The 13,119-nt window shown below is 48.1% G+C and overlaps 1 protein-coding gene across 1 annotated transcript in view; it reads right to left on the minus strand.

Annotated features, from left to right (window-relative positions):
• DOCK1 (dedicator of cytokinesis 1) overlaps positions 1-13,119 on the minus strand; it is a 388,933-nt gene that overhangs the window by 274,066 nt on the left and 101,748 nt on the right. Inside the window, exons 16-17 of the mRNA XM_044296110.1 lie at positions 9,244-9,316; positions 6,536-6,639 (exon numbers count right to left, since the gene is read on the minus strand). Of these exons, the coding sequence (XP_044152045.1) occupies positions 6,536-6,639; positions 9,244-9,316 (177 nt within the window). The remainder of the gene's footprint in view (positions 1-6,535; positions 6,640-9,243; positions 9,317-13,119) is intronic.

A 13,119-nucleotide genomic window follows, 5' to 3' on the forward strand; every position in this document is an offset into this window, starting at 1 on the left:
ACAGCCGACCTAATCCAATGGGAGAAGGTATCTTTGGAGGCTTGTAAACCCTTACGTGAGCCCTCAGGGACAACAAAGAGATAGAGTCAGATTGACGGAAGGACTCAGTTAGCTGGAGATACAGCCAAAGCGCCCAAACCACATCCAGACAGTGGAGAGACTGCTCTCAGGGATGAGAGGGGTTGGGACAGAAGATGGTAGAACATCTTATTAATGTGGAAGGAAGAAACGACCTTGGGAAGAAAGGAGGGAACTGGGCGGAGGACAACCTTGTCCTGGTGAAAAACCAAAAAGGGGGACCGACATGAGAGCGCTGCCAGCTCGGAGACTCTGTGAATGGAAGTGATCGCAACTAAAAACGCAACTATAAAGGAGACATAAGAAAGGGAGACCTCCTTTAAGGGCTCAAAGGGAGAGGGCTGAAGGGCATCTAGGACCAAATTCAAATCACAGGGTTCAACCGGGGAACGGAAGGGAGGGACGTGATGCGCCACCCTCTGAAGGAAAGTCTTAACCTGGGAATGAGAAGCCAAGGACCTTTAGAAAAGGACAGACAAGGCCGAGACCTGATCTTTGAGGGAGGCCAGGCGGAGACCCTTCTCAAGGCCGGCCTGAAGAAAGGCAAGAATCCTAGGGACGGAAAAAAGGAGAGGGTGAACCTCGCCAGATTCACACCAGGCAAAGTAAGCCTTCCAGGTAAGATTGTAAATCTTGGCCGACTGGGGTTTACGTGCCTGAAACAGTCTGGATGACTGACTCTGAGAGACCGCGGAACCTTAGGACCGCGGCTTCAACAGCCATGCCATTAAATGAAGCCAAGGTAAACTCGGGTGCAATAGCGGACCCTGCCAAAGGAAGTTGGGACGCAGAGGAAACCGCCACGGGGGGGGGGGGGGGGGGGCAGCGAGCAGGAAGACAAGATCTGCGTACCACGCCCTGTGGGGCCAGTCCGGAGCCACCAACATCGCCAGGACCCGATCCATTTTGAGACGTTTGAGTACCCGAGGAAGAGGCTGAAGGGGAGGGAAGAGATATAGGAGACTGAATTGGGTCCACGGGAGAACCCAGGAGTCTACTGCCAGAGCCTGAGGATCCCAAGACCTGACGACGTAAAGCAGAAGTTTGTGGTTCAGATTAGAGGCAAAAAGATCCATGTCTGGGATTCCCCAGCGCTGACAGAGTTGTTGAAACACCTCTGGATGGAGAAACCACTCGCCTGGGTCGAGACGCTGGCGATTGAGGAAGTCGGCCACCCAATTGTCGACTCCGGGGATGTAGACTGCGGAGAAAGTGGGAACGTGTTCCTCCGCCCACCGCAGAATGCAAGAGGCTTCCTTCAGGACCGCCGCACTTCTCGTGCCCCCCTGGTGGTTTAAATAAGCCACCGCAGTGGAGTTGTCAGTCTGAATCCGGACAGGATGACCACGGAGGAGGTGAGTCCAACAGGACAGAGCTAGGATATTGAGTTCCAGGATATTGATCTGTAGGGAGCTCTCCCGCATCGTCCACTGACCCTACGCCAAGAGAGACCCGAAGACTGCCCCCAACCTGTCAGGCTGGCATCTGTGGAGATCACCTGCCGAGGGAGACTGTTAGCGGGTTCAGCCACCAGTGCAAGTCCTGGCAGATCTGAGGGGACAGACGGATCGGGCGATCGAGGCCTGACGGGGACATGTTCCACCTGGCAAGAATTGAGACCTGAAGGGCTCGGGTGTGGAATTGGGCATAAGGAATTGCCTCGAAGGTGGCAACCATCCGACCCAGAATACGCATGCACACCCTGTGATGGGCAGATGGGACGGCTCGCGAAGACGAGACACCCCTGACTGGAGAGCCACTACCTTGTCTTGAGGGAGGAACACTCAGCCAAGGCGAGTGTCGAGGACCATGCCTAGGAATTCCATCCTCTGACTGGGAACCAGGGAGGACTTGGCGTGATTGACCAGCCAGCCGAACTGGAACAGCACGGACAGGGTAATGTGGAGACTGGAAAGGTTGTCCTCCCGGGATGGAGCCTTCACCAGAAGATCGTCCAGGTAGGGTATGACGGCAACTCCCCTGGCACGAAGAAGTGCAACCAGAGGAGCCAACACCTTCGTAAAGACCATCGGGGCAGACGCCAGGCCAAAGGGCAAGGCCACAAACTGAAAATGCAGAGAACCTACCGCGAAGCAAAGGTACCTCTGATGAGACTGAGCTATGGGGACATACAGATAGGCGTCTCGGATGTTGATGGACGTCAGAAACTCGCCCACCTGGAGGGAAGCAATCACCGACCCGAGGGACTCCATACGAAAGTGGTGGACTCGAATGAAATGATTGAGTGCCTTGAGATCCAAAATGGGGCGAAGAGCACAGTCCTTCTTGGGAACCGTTAAGATGTTTGAGTGAAACCCCTGAAAACGTTCCAAGGTCGGAACAGGAACAATCACCGCGTGCGCGTGAAGGGAATGAATGGCCTGAAAAAAAGCGGCCGCCCAGTCGGGGGACCTGGGTGGCTACGACTGGCAGAACCAACCTGTGAGAAGGGTGGAGAATTCCATTTTGTACCCGGAGGAAACAACCTCCAGAACCAAGGCACCGTCCACGGTTGAGCTCCATTGATCCTGAAAAGAGAGCAAACGACCCCCACCCGAGGGAGCAACTTGAGCGGGGGAAACCAGTCATGCAGATAACTGCTTTGCAGACTGGGGTTTGGAAGGCTTAGGGCGGGCATGCCAGGAGGGCTTGGCCTTGAAGGAAGGACGAGCATTCTTTTTGTCCTGATGGGAGAAGAAGTCCCGAAAGGAACAAAAACGCTGAGACCAAGATAAAGGCATAGGACGGCGGCGGTAGGAACGGTTCTGGGGCAGGAGGGAACTTTTCCCACCCGAGGCCTCAGAAAGAAGCTCCTCCAAACGTTTCCCAAGAAAGCCTGCCACCCAGGAATGGGAGAGATATGAGCGCCTTTTTGGAGGCAGCATCCGCAGTCCAAACCGTGCAGCATGCCGATTCCAGGGAAGCATCACAGGCCTTAACCACCCAAGATGTGGCAAAGGCAGGGCGGATAGCAGAACCTGCTGCAACGAATACAGGCTTGGACAAGGAGTCTATCTTCTTGTCCAAGGGATCAGACAAGGATGCCACGTCGGCCAAAGGAAGGGTGGTGGCCTTAGCAAGTTGGGCCACTTGTGGATCTACCTGAAGAGGGACAGACCATAGTAATGGACTCCTCGGAAAAGGGAAAGAGAATGTCCGAAACCCTTGGCACGCTGAAGACCCCTATCCGGGTGATGCCACTCCTTGGCCAGGAGTGCGTCTAGATCCGCATGGTAAGGGAAACCAAAGCAGGGCGCCTCGAATGGCAGAATGATACGGACTCCTGAGCTAAGGAGGAGGGGTCTTCCTGCACGTGGAGAGCGTCCCTAACTGCCCTGATGAGATCCTGCATGGCCGGAGACAGGGCAGTGCTCTGCTCTGATCCGGAATCAGAGGTGGCGGAAGGTGCGGCAGGGGAGGATTCGTCGCCAGCCTCAGACCTGTCTTGGGAATGACCTGAGGATGCAGAGGAGGAGCGGGACATGGTTGTGACAACCCGAGGTCTTTTGCGGGACCTGGTGTCAGAATGTGAGCATGCCCCGTCCGCGGAGGAGTACCTGGGAGGGGCAGAGGAAGCTGCAATTTTGGCAGGCAAGCGGTAAAGTGACTCAACCATGGATTGGGAGAGTCAGGCCAGGTTCTCTATGGCTTGGGACAGGGAAGAAGCCCATTCAGGAGAAACCGACACAGAAGGGGTGGTCAGGGTGTCCTGAGAGGGTCAGGGGGCAAGGCACTGCGCACAAACGGACTCAGGCTGACCGCAAGGCAACTTTTTATTACAGCAGACGCACGTATAATACGTGACGACAATGCGGGGGGGGGGGGGGCTGGGAGTCTTTTCTGGAAGAGAACATGAGGGCTGAGTGAGAGCTTGAAAAAAAGGAAAAACAGACAGCCAGAGGCTGTCCTAACGGACCCCCAGGTGCTTTAGCAGTTGCAGGAGAGTGCCAGGAAGGTTGCAGGAGAGTGTAGAGAGTGTCCATCAGGAGTGCTGACAAGATGGAGGTCCCAGAGGAAGAACTAGCCAGAAGAAGGCAAACTCCGCCCCAGGCAAAAGCCCACACTAAACTAGGATAGGAAGGAGAGAAGTGGGGAGGGGCCAAGAAAAAAGCCCGGGAAGTGAGGGGAGGGGGTGAGAAGGATGTGGTAAAAACCGGGGCCTCGATTAATGGAGCGGCCGGGAGAGGAGCGCAGTCCGCCGGACGGAATCGCGGGCCCTCCGGAAGGGAAAGAACAGGTGAGGGGGACTCCTGAGGAGAAGCGATGCCCAGGGAGGGAAAAACTGGGGGACATGGAGCAATAGGGGCCCGAGGGCAGGGAAAACGCGGCCCAGTCCCAGGCAGAGACGGGGACTAAAGTAAAGGAAGGCCAGGGAGAGGCATAAGTGGTTAGAGGCCCAACTAACCAAGAGGGCCAGTGTGGGGGACTCTTCAGGGTCACTCCTTCGGCAAACTCGCACATATGTGGGGTTACCGGCATGCCACTGCGGATGCAGTAATGGGGGACTGGGTGACCGGCGAGGTACTAAAAGTACGTGCCCGCAGGGAGAGCACCTAAAGTGGATATCCACGATGGAGCCCCATCCTGCAGCAGGCCGAGACCTGCAGGAGAAGAAAAAAAAGAATAAAATAAAAAGGAATAAAAAACAAAAAGCAGCAAGACCTGCAAAAAAACAGAGCAGGTCATGTCTGCCTCCTACGGACACTAGACTAAAACTGGTTAGTTTAGTGTCTGAGCAGAGGGTAGAGCCAACACTTTTCTTTTCTAGTGTCAGCCTACTAGTGGCAGCTGGGCATATAACCATGGTGCGGTGTCCCCCAATGCAATTCACGAGAAATAACAATTATAATTTATGTGCATATAAAAGTTCAGTTTACAGTACTGTACATTGCTGAGGCCACTGCCTTCAGCGGGGAAAATTCACTGCGCATGCGGCAGATGACATAAAAAGGCGCATAGAGCAACATCTGGGATAAACAAAAGACAAGGGGGCAGGGTATGAAAACATCTCACCTTGGGGGTTGTGATAGGCACACAACTGTGTGACGTGCCAAATTGGAGTGCTAGAAGCTGCTGCCTAGCTGTCTCACTGGACCAAACCCGGTTAAAGAGTATCAATGGAAACAGAAGGAAAAATAAACTTCTTGGGAGCGTAGCTTGCTTGAAAGAATTTCCAAATACAAAACCTTGGTATAACCGCTTATTTATGTAAAATGGCAATGCATTTTGGGGTTGAACTAGCCCCTCCTTTAGACAATACACAATCAATTCAGTGCATATTGCCTGAGGGGCTATTCCAGCCCCAAAACGTGTTGCCATTTTACACGAACAAACATATATACCAAGGTTAGGGCTCTTTCACACTTGCGTATTTCTTTTCCGTCGTCGGGGCTCTATGCCGGAAAAATCCTGATCAGGATTATCCCAATGCATTCTGAAAGGAGAGAAATCCGTTCACGATGCATCAGGATGTCTTCAGTTCCGGACCGGAACATTTTTTGGCCGGAGAAAATACCGCAGCATGCTGCGCTTTTTGCTCCGGCCAAAAATCCTGAACCCTTGCCGCAAGTCCGGATCCGGAATTAATGCCCATTGAAAGGCATTAATCCGGATCCGGCCTTAAGCGTTTCGGCACATTACCGGATCCGACGTTTAGCTTTTTCTGAATGGTTACCATGGCTGCCAGGACGCTAAAGTCCCGGCAGCCATGGTAAAGTGTAGTGGGGAGCAGGGGAGCAGTATACTTACTGTCCGTGCGGCTCCAGGGGCGCTTCAGTGACGTCAGGGCGCACCACGCGCATGGATCACGTGATCCATGTGCATGGGGCGCTCTGACGTCATTCTGGAGCACCCCGGGAGCCGCATGGACGGTAAGTATACTGCTCCCCCGCTCCCCACTACTACTATGGCAACCAGGACTTTAATAGCGTCCTGGCTGCCATAGTAACACTGAACGCATTTTGAACACTGATCAGTCTTCAAATGCTTTCAGTTCACTTGCGGTGTTACGGATCCGGCAACGGCAGTGCACACCGGATCCTAACAACGCAAGTGTGAAAAGGCCTTACACATTAAGAAGTTCTTTCAAGCAAGCAGTGCCTATGAGATCCTTCTGTTTCCATTGACAGGGGAATGGTGAGCCATCAATCAAGATAAAAGGGAGGGGTTACTGCCAAACAGCCAGGACACTTCCTTTCGGAAAGGCAATGCCAGTTACACTTGCCAGCCAACATAGGACACATAAGGGGATTCATATTATATATATATTTTTCTTAATGCTGTTTCTATAAATGGCAGAATAGATATGCTTAGATGTCTAATGACCCAGGTATGTTAGATACCACCTAAATTTGAAGGCACAACATTGGCACTACTAATTAAAGGTCTGTATATCCACCTGAGGTTCTGTGTTATCAACGCCAAATGTTAATGACCATCAGAAAGCCCATTATATTACCTTATAAACTATGAGGTCATGCTCCCCATCCCTTAGTGTTGTTCCATCATATCTCATAAGCTTGACGAATGCCACTGCAAAAATCTTCTCGGACTTATCTTTAGCTGTGGAAGGAGGAGAAAATTGTACAATTATGAGCGTAAGATGATCCACGCACAACTTTAAGATGACCAGATATGACCTGTTGAATCTCCATACAGAAGGAAAAAAACTAGAAAATGTAACTGTTACAAAGGAAAAAGGGAAGCAGCGGCCAATAGCGACCAGACCCCGTTTCCTTGCCAAACCATTAGAACAGTTCTTGCAGCGGTTTATGGCAGTCTGGGAACTAAGCGCAGACTAGTGACGATCATAAAAAGCCCTAATTTACCGATCTGCAGGGAATCTTACAATCCTGAAAGTGATCATCAGCACACTCACGCAGCTAAAGGAAATACTGGGGAATTCGGATTTAAAGGGAACCTGTCACCGGGATTTTGTGTATAGAGCTGAGGACATGGGTTGCTATATCGCCGCTAGCACATCCGCATTACCCAGTCCCCATAGCTCTGTGTGCTTTTATTGTGTAAAAAAACCGATTTGATACATATGCAAATTAACCTGCGGCTATCTAGCTACCCATGTCCTCAGCTTTATACACAATCCCGGTGACAGGTTCCCTTTAAAGAAATTATTTCATAAGTAGACAATAGTTTAAAGGCTAGGCACACCTTCAGAGGCAATTTTTATTTATGATTGCATTTTCCTCGTTTTGGGCTAAAAATCCTTTTTTCAATCGGTCTTTGTTAAAAATATTGAGCCGTTTTGTCACAAAGGTTTAACAGCTTATCTAGCTGTGTCATCTAATAACCCTTATCTGGAAACTACTTAGAGGTCTGAAACACTTATATAAGCCACATTCTTATCATTAAAGGGGTTGGTTTTCCCATCATCACATACAATGGGGTTATACCGCTCAGATATGCCACCCCCCCTCCCTCCCCCATTGTCTAAAACGTGCAGTTTTTTTCCGGGGTCCATCCACCGCCAAGCGCTGCTCCCCGCTGCTCCCATACAAGTCAATGTGAGCGCACCGCGCACATGCGGCCCCTGCTCCCATTCAGTTCTATAGGGCAGACTGAATAGCCGAGCCAGTGCTCGGCTATTTTCGACAGCCCCATTGAAATGAATAGAGGGTGGCTGCGCATGCGCAGTGCGCCTTCCATTCATTTCCCCGCTCCGTTCTCGTTATAGGTGCGGGTCCCAGAGGTGTGACCCGCATCTATTAGACAATGGGGGCATATCCTAGCGATATGCCCCCATTGTATGTGATTGTAAAACTCCTTTAAGATGAGAGCTGAGCTATAATGAGTGTTTATGATGTCAGACAGCAGAGATAAGGAGTCAGTCACATTAGTTGGCTGACGGAGCAGAGAGAAAATGCTTATCCCTCTATTAGAGCATTTCGGCTCTGTACAGAGAAAAAAAAAAAAGGGCTCCATATTTGTAATAAAGATCAATTTAATAAATGATTTTTAGCCCAAAATGAGTACAAGGCAGTTATAAAAACTGCCTCCAAAGGTGTACATAGCCTTTCAAATATGTTGCCCATAGCAACAAAACAGAATAGGGGATATATTTTAATCTTTTGGCACTACTCGTTTAAAGGCAATGTCTAACCTTTGAAAAAAAATTATAGCTCCAATGGATATAAAATGAAGCAAATAGTGCTCATAAAAAAAAAATATATATATCTTGTTTTGCATCTACAGCTGCTGTGTATCTACAGCTATGTGTCTCCTGCATTTTTATTTCCCCTATTTTCTTTTTACATTTCATATATTTACTACAAAAAAGGCAGCAGTGTTGGCAGGTTCTAGAAACTATGAGCAACAAGGAGGTTTCATCTCTGAATTGTATTAAATGGATTCCTCTGCCTCTTCGACCTACACTTCTAATTATTCCTAGTGCACTGCTAGAGGCCACCCTCCCCTGGTGAAGAGCAGAGGGGATATGAGCCGGTGACAGGCACCAATATGCACCATCAGCATGTTTTCTATAGCAAATAATGGATAAAATAAAATTATTTAGGGAGACTGAAGAAATCCCTTGCTTTTCCCTATAAAAGGGTTCTGTGAGCAGTTCTGACCATACTAGACTGCTGACAGCACTAGGAAAGGACTGGGGAGAGAAGTATATACATACCTTTTATTATCAGGAGTACCGTGAATATGAAGTTTTATTCCGCCAGATTCTGCTCCTGCAAGTGCCCTGGGTGGGTCTTCAATGTGATCGAGCTGCTTCACATCCCCTCGCCTCGGCTGTGACCACTGTAGCATCCGACCAAGAGACCGCTAAAGCCTTAAGTCAGAGAAGAGGAGAGGGGCTGGGAAGGGAATCAATGCAGAGAGTACATCACAGTGAAGCTCTGCTTCCTGGCACTTGCAGGAGCAGGATCCTGCAAAATAAAACTTTGTATTCACACAACTCCTCTTAATAATAGTGGCCCAAAAGGTATGTTTGCACTGCTCTCCTCTGCGCCTATCTTGTCCTGTCAGCATTTTAGCACAGTCAAAACCGCTTACAGACTGCCTTTAAGCAATTTACCAGTAATTCCATAAGGTGACCCATAATGCTATCCACTACATGCAGTAATCAAAATAAAAGATATATAAGGAATAAGACATTACAAAAAGTCAAACATACAAGAACTCATAGGTACAACTTACACTCCTGGGAAGATCTGTGACGGAAAGTGAATCTCAAGTGGCTCCGATTCACATCTTCAATAGGGATGGCGACCTTTAATAAATAGATAAGATGAAACCAAGGCTGAGGAGTAATATCAATACTTCTGTTAAGACACCTCTGGTTGCTGAACCTCAAGGAAGATTAACCAGAAGTGGGATTTCTTTCAGCAACATCTATGAACAGGGAGCTATACGCAAAAGGAGACCTCCAAACCAGGACATACAACTAAAGAGACACAAATCTATCAACAAACTGATAAAACAATGTTTTTGCTTTAAAAGGGGTTTCCGCGATTTTTTTAATGGAGGACCTATTCTCTGTATAGGTCATCATTATCTGATAGGTGGGGGTCTGACACTTGGGACCCCCGCCGATCAGCTGTTTTGAGATGGCACTGGTGCTGCTGTCTTCTCGCAGCTTACCAAGCACAGCGCCATACATTGTATTATGGTGGATGTGCTTGATACTGCACTCAGCCCAGAGCTGCTCCTAGGTCACTAGACACATGTCATCACTCTGCCTAGGAAATGCAGGGAGAAGGCCACGGTGCTCAAAGGAGTGTCGCTGCCTTTTTAAACAGCTGGTTTGATCGGCGGTGTCCCGGGTATCAGACACTGATGACTTATGCAGAGGATCAGTATGAAAATCTCAGAAAACAGCTGTAAAGAAACAATAGGCCCCTACATGATCCCCTTTACTTTTATCTATAGGAAGTGAATGGATGGGAATGTATCGCCTACAGATGTAGCAACCATTAAAAGAGTGGCCTACATGACATTCACTCTGTATTAGAACGGACACGCAGTGTAAGTGACGTAGCACGCCATTGTTTGCTTAACGAACATCTGTATATATATTTTTTTTTTACTCTTACTCGGTTTATTGAAGAAGGTATAACACTTAAAGGGAACCTGTCACCGGGATTTTGTGTATAGAGCTGAGGACATGGGTTACTAGATGGCCGCTAGCACATCCGCAATACCCAGTCCCCATAGCTCTGTGTGCTTTTATTGTGTAAAAAAAACATATGCAAATTAACCTGAGATGAGTCCTGTACGTGAGATCAGTCAGGGACAGGACTCATCTCAGGTTAATTTGCATATGTATCAAATAGTTTTTTTTACACAATAAAAGCACACAGAGCTATGGGGACTGGGTATTGTGGATGTGCTAGCGGCCATTTAGCAGCCCATGTCCTCAGCTCTATGCGCAAAATCCCGGTGACAGGTTCCCTTTAAAGAGGACAAAAGAAATACAAATAGAAATAAACAAAGACATATTCCCATAATATATAGTCAATCCACAAACATAAAATCCATGAGGCTAAATATCCAACTTGACCCAGATAATCTCTCTATAAAACTTTACTTTTACTAGTCAAGATTAAAACTGCTAGGCGAGGCTAAAAAACGGTTAAAAAAAAAAAAAAACTGCAGCCAGTGTCCCACACGCGACACCCTACTCCATCGCCCACAGGGATGTGCACCTCCCCCGCAGCGCCACCACACCCGCCACAATCCATATCACTGGGCACTGGCATTTAATATCTCAATAATGGTGATGTGACGCCATACACTGGTGATATATCTTCTGACAATTGGGGACACTTAAACCTAAAACCTACTGACTGCCCCCGACATGTTTCACCAGCTAAACTGGCTTCATCAGGGGTATTGGGCAGCATTGAGGAAAGGACGCTGCAAACGAGGTATAAATAACCTTATGGTTAACATTGACAAGTATGTGATCCAATAAGCTGAAAGAACGTGGCAGCACCACCACAGGGACAGCGCACATCCCCGCAAGCGACAAAAAAAAGCACCACACGCACGGGACACCGACCGGACACCGTCCATCCTTTCCTTTAAACCGTTTTATTAACAGAAGTAAAATAACAACAATCTTATATACTTTTGTCGCCAAATACATTGTAGAGAATAAGACAGAAGACCTATGAGGTCCATTTCTCAATAATACAGACAAGACAAAGAAAAGCAACCGTCTTAACATTTTCTCCCTTCAGCCACTGCAAGGTCTTATATTCCCTATTCCTTCAGATACTTTATTGCCAATTTAATCCGTACAGGCAACTCCCTAAACAGACTGAGCCTCGTTACCTCGAGCTGCTGATATAGCTTGACGCATTCTGAGTACATGGTTTGTGCGGCCCCACACCATAGGCCCCAAACTCCAGCAAACTTTTACAGTTTATTGCAATATTTGTATACTAGTACTATATACGGTAGAATTGATTTATCTGCATTTTCCACATGTTCGGTGTATTAGGACTGTACCATCTCAAAAGTAATGCATTTACGAGCCAAAAACAGGGATTCCCTCAAGAATGTTGTCATATAATGACCCCAATTGTCATCATTCAGTACCCTAACAGGCAGACTTCAGGTATGCAAGGTACTTGGACCGGCAGTAGAAGGGAAAGAAAGTCAGTCACTTCCCTCCAGAAAATGTATTGCGGAGCGGATCCTGACACATTCATTTTCAATGGGGCTGCAAAAGATGCAGTGTGCTATCCGCATCCACACTTCCGTTCCACATCCGCACTTCCGTTCCGCAAAAAAAAAAAAAGAACATGTCCTATTCTTGTCTGCAGACACGGACAAAAAAAGGCATTTCTATTTAAAGTGCCGGCCATGTGCGGTCCGCAAAATGCGGAACGCACATGGCCGGTTTCATGGCCGTCAATTTGCGGACAGCAAAACACTTGCTGTCGTGTGAATGGACCCTAAGGCTGTGTTCACACGAGCGTGTCCGGATAAGGTCCGGATGCGTTGCGGCAAACCCGCGCGAGTAGGTACCCAATTGCAGTCAGTTTTGACTGCGATTGCGTTCCGTTGTTCAGTTTGTATAGCGCGGGTGCAATGTGTTTTGCACGCGCGTGATAAAAAACTGACTGTGGTACCCAGACCCGAACCTGGACTTCTTCACTGAAGTTCAGGTTTGGGTTCGGTGTTGTGTAGATGTTATTATTTTCCCTTATAACATGGTTATAAGGGAAAATAATAGCATTCTTTAATACAGAATGCTTAGTAGATGGTCAATTGAGGGTCATGGACCATGTGATTGGACCATGTGATCTCCGACATCACCACAGGTCCTTTAGCCGGCAGCTCATGATTAAAGTAGTAAGAAGAGACCGGCAGCTACGCGATCAAGAGGAGAAGGTAAGTTAATTAATTTTTAACCCTCAATTGACCACCTACTAAGCATTTTGTATTAAAGAATGCTATTATTTTCCCTTATAACCATGTTATAAGGGAAAATAATACAGTGAATAGACTGTCATCTTAGCAACCATGCTTTAAAATCGCACCGTATCCGCACTTGCTTGCGGATGCTTGTGATTCTCACTCAGCCCCATTCACTTCTATGGGGCCTGCGTTGCATGATAAACGCACAATATAGAGCATGCTGCGATTTTCACGCAACGCATAAGTGATGCGTGAAAAATCACAGCTCATGTGCACAGCCCCATAGAAATGAATGGGTCCAGATTCAGTGCAGGTGCAATGCGTTCACCTCCCGCATTGCACCCGCACGGAAATCTTGCCCGTGTGAACTCAGCCTAAAACATTCTTTTTTTTTTTACTGATCCATTTTCATATTATGGGGGTGGATATCGTGCCTGAGCAGTTCACAGATCTGTTTACAGCAGCCACATGGAACCTGTAGTCTGGGGACGACTCATGGACTCCTATGGGAAAGGGTTGTGGGCATGCTCTGTGACCTGTGAAAAAGTCATTGTGCAGTATTAGAAGGTGGTAAGCTGGTCCATCTATTGTGAATGGTTACCTACAGAATATATATAAGTAATCCTGCCTGTAAGGATAATGAGA

Source organism: Bufo gargarizans, chromosome 6 (genome assembly GCF_014858855.1).
Source record: "Bufo gargarizans isolate SCDJY-AF-19 chromosome 6, ASM1485885v1, whole genome shotgun sequence".
Taxonomy (NCBI): Eukaryota; Metazoa; Chordata; class Amphibia; order Anura; family Bufonidae; genus Bufo; species Bufo gargarizans.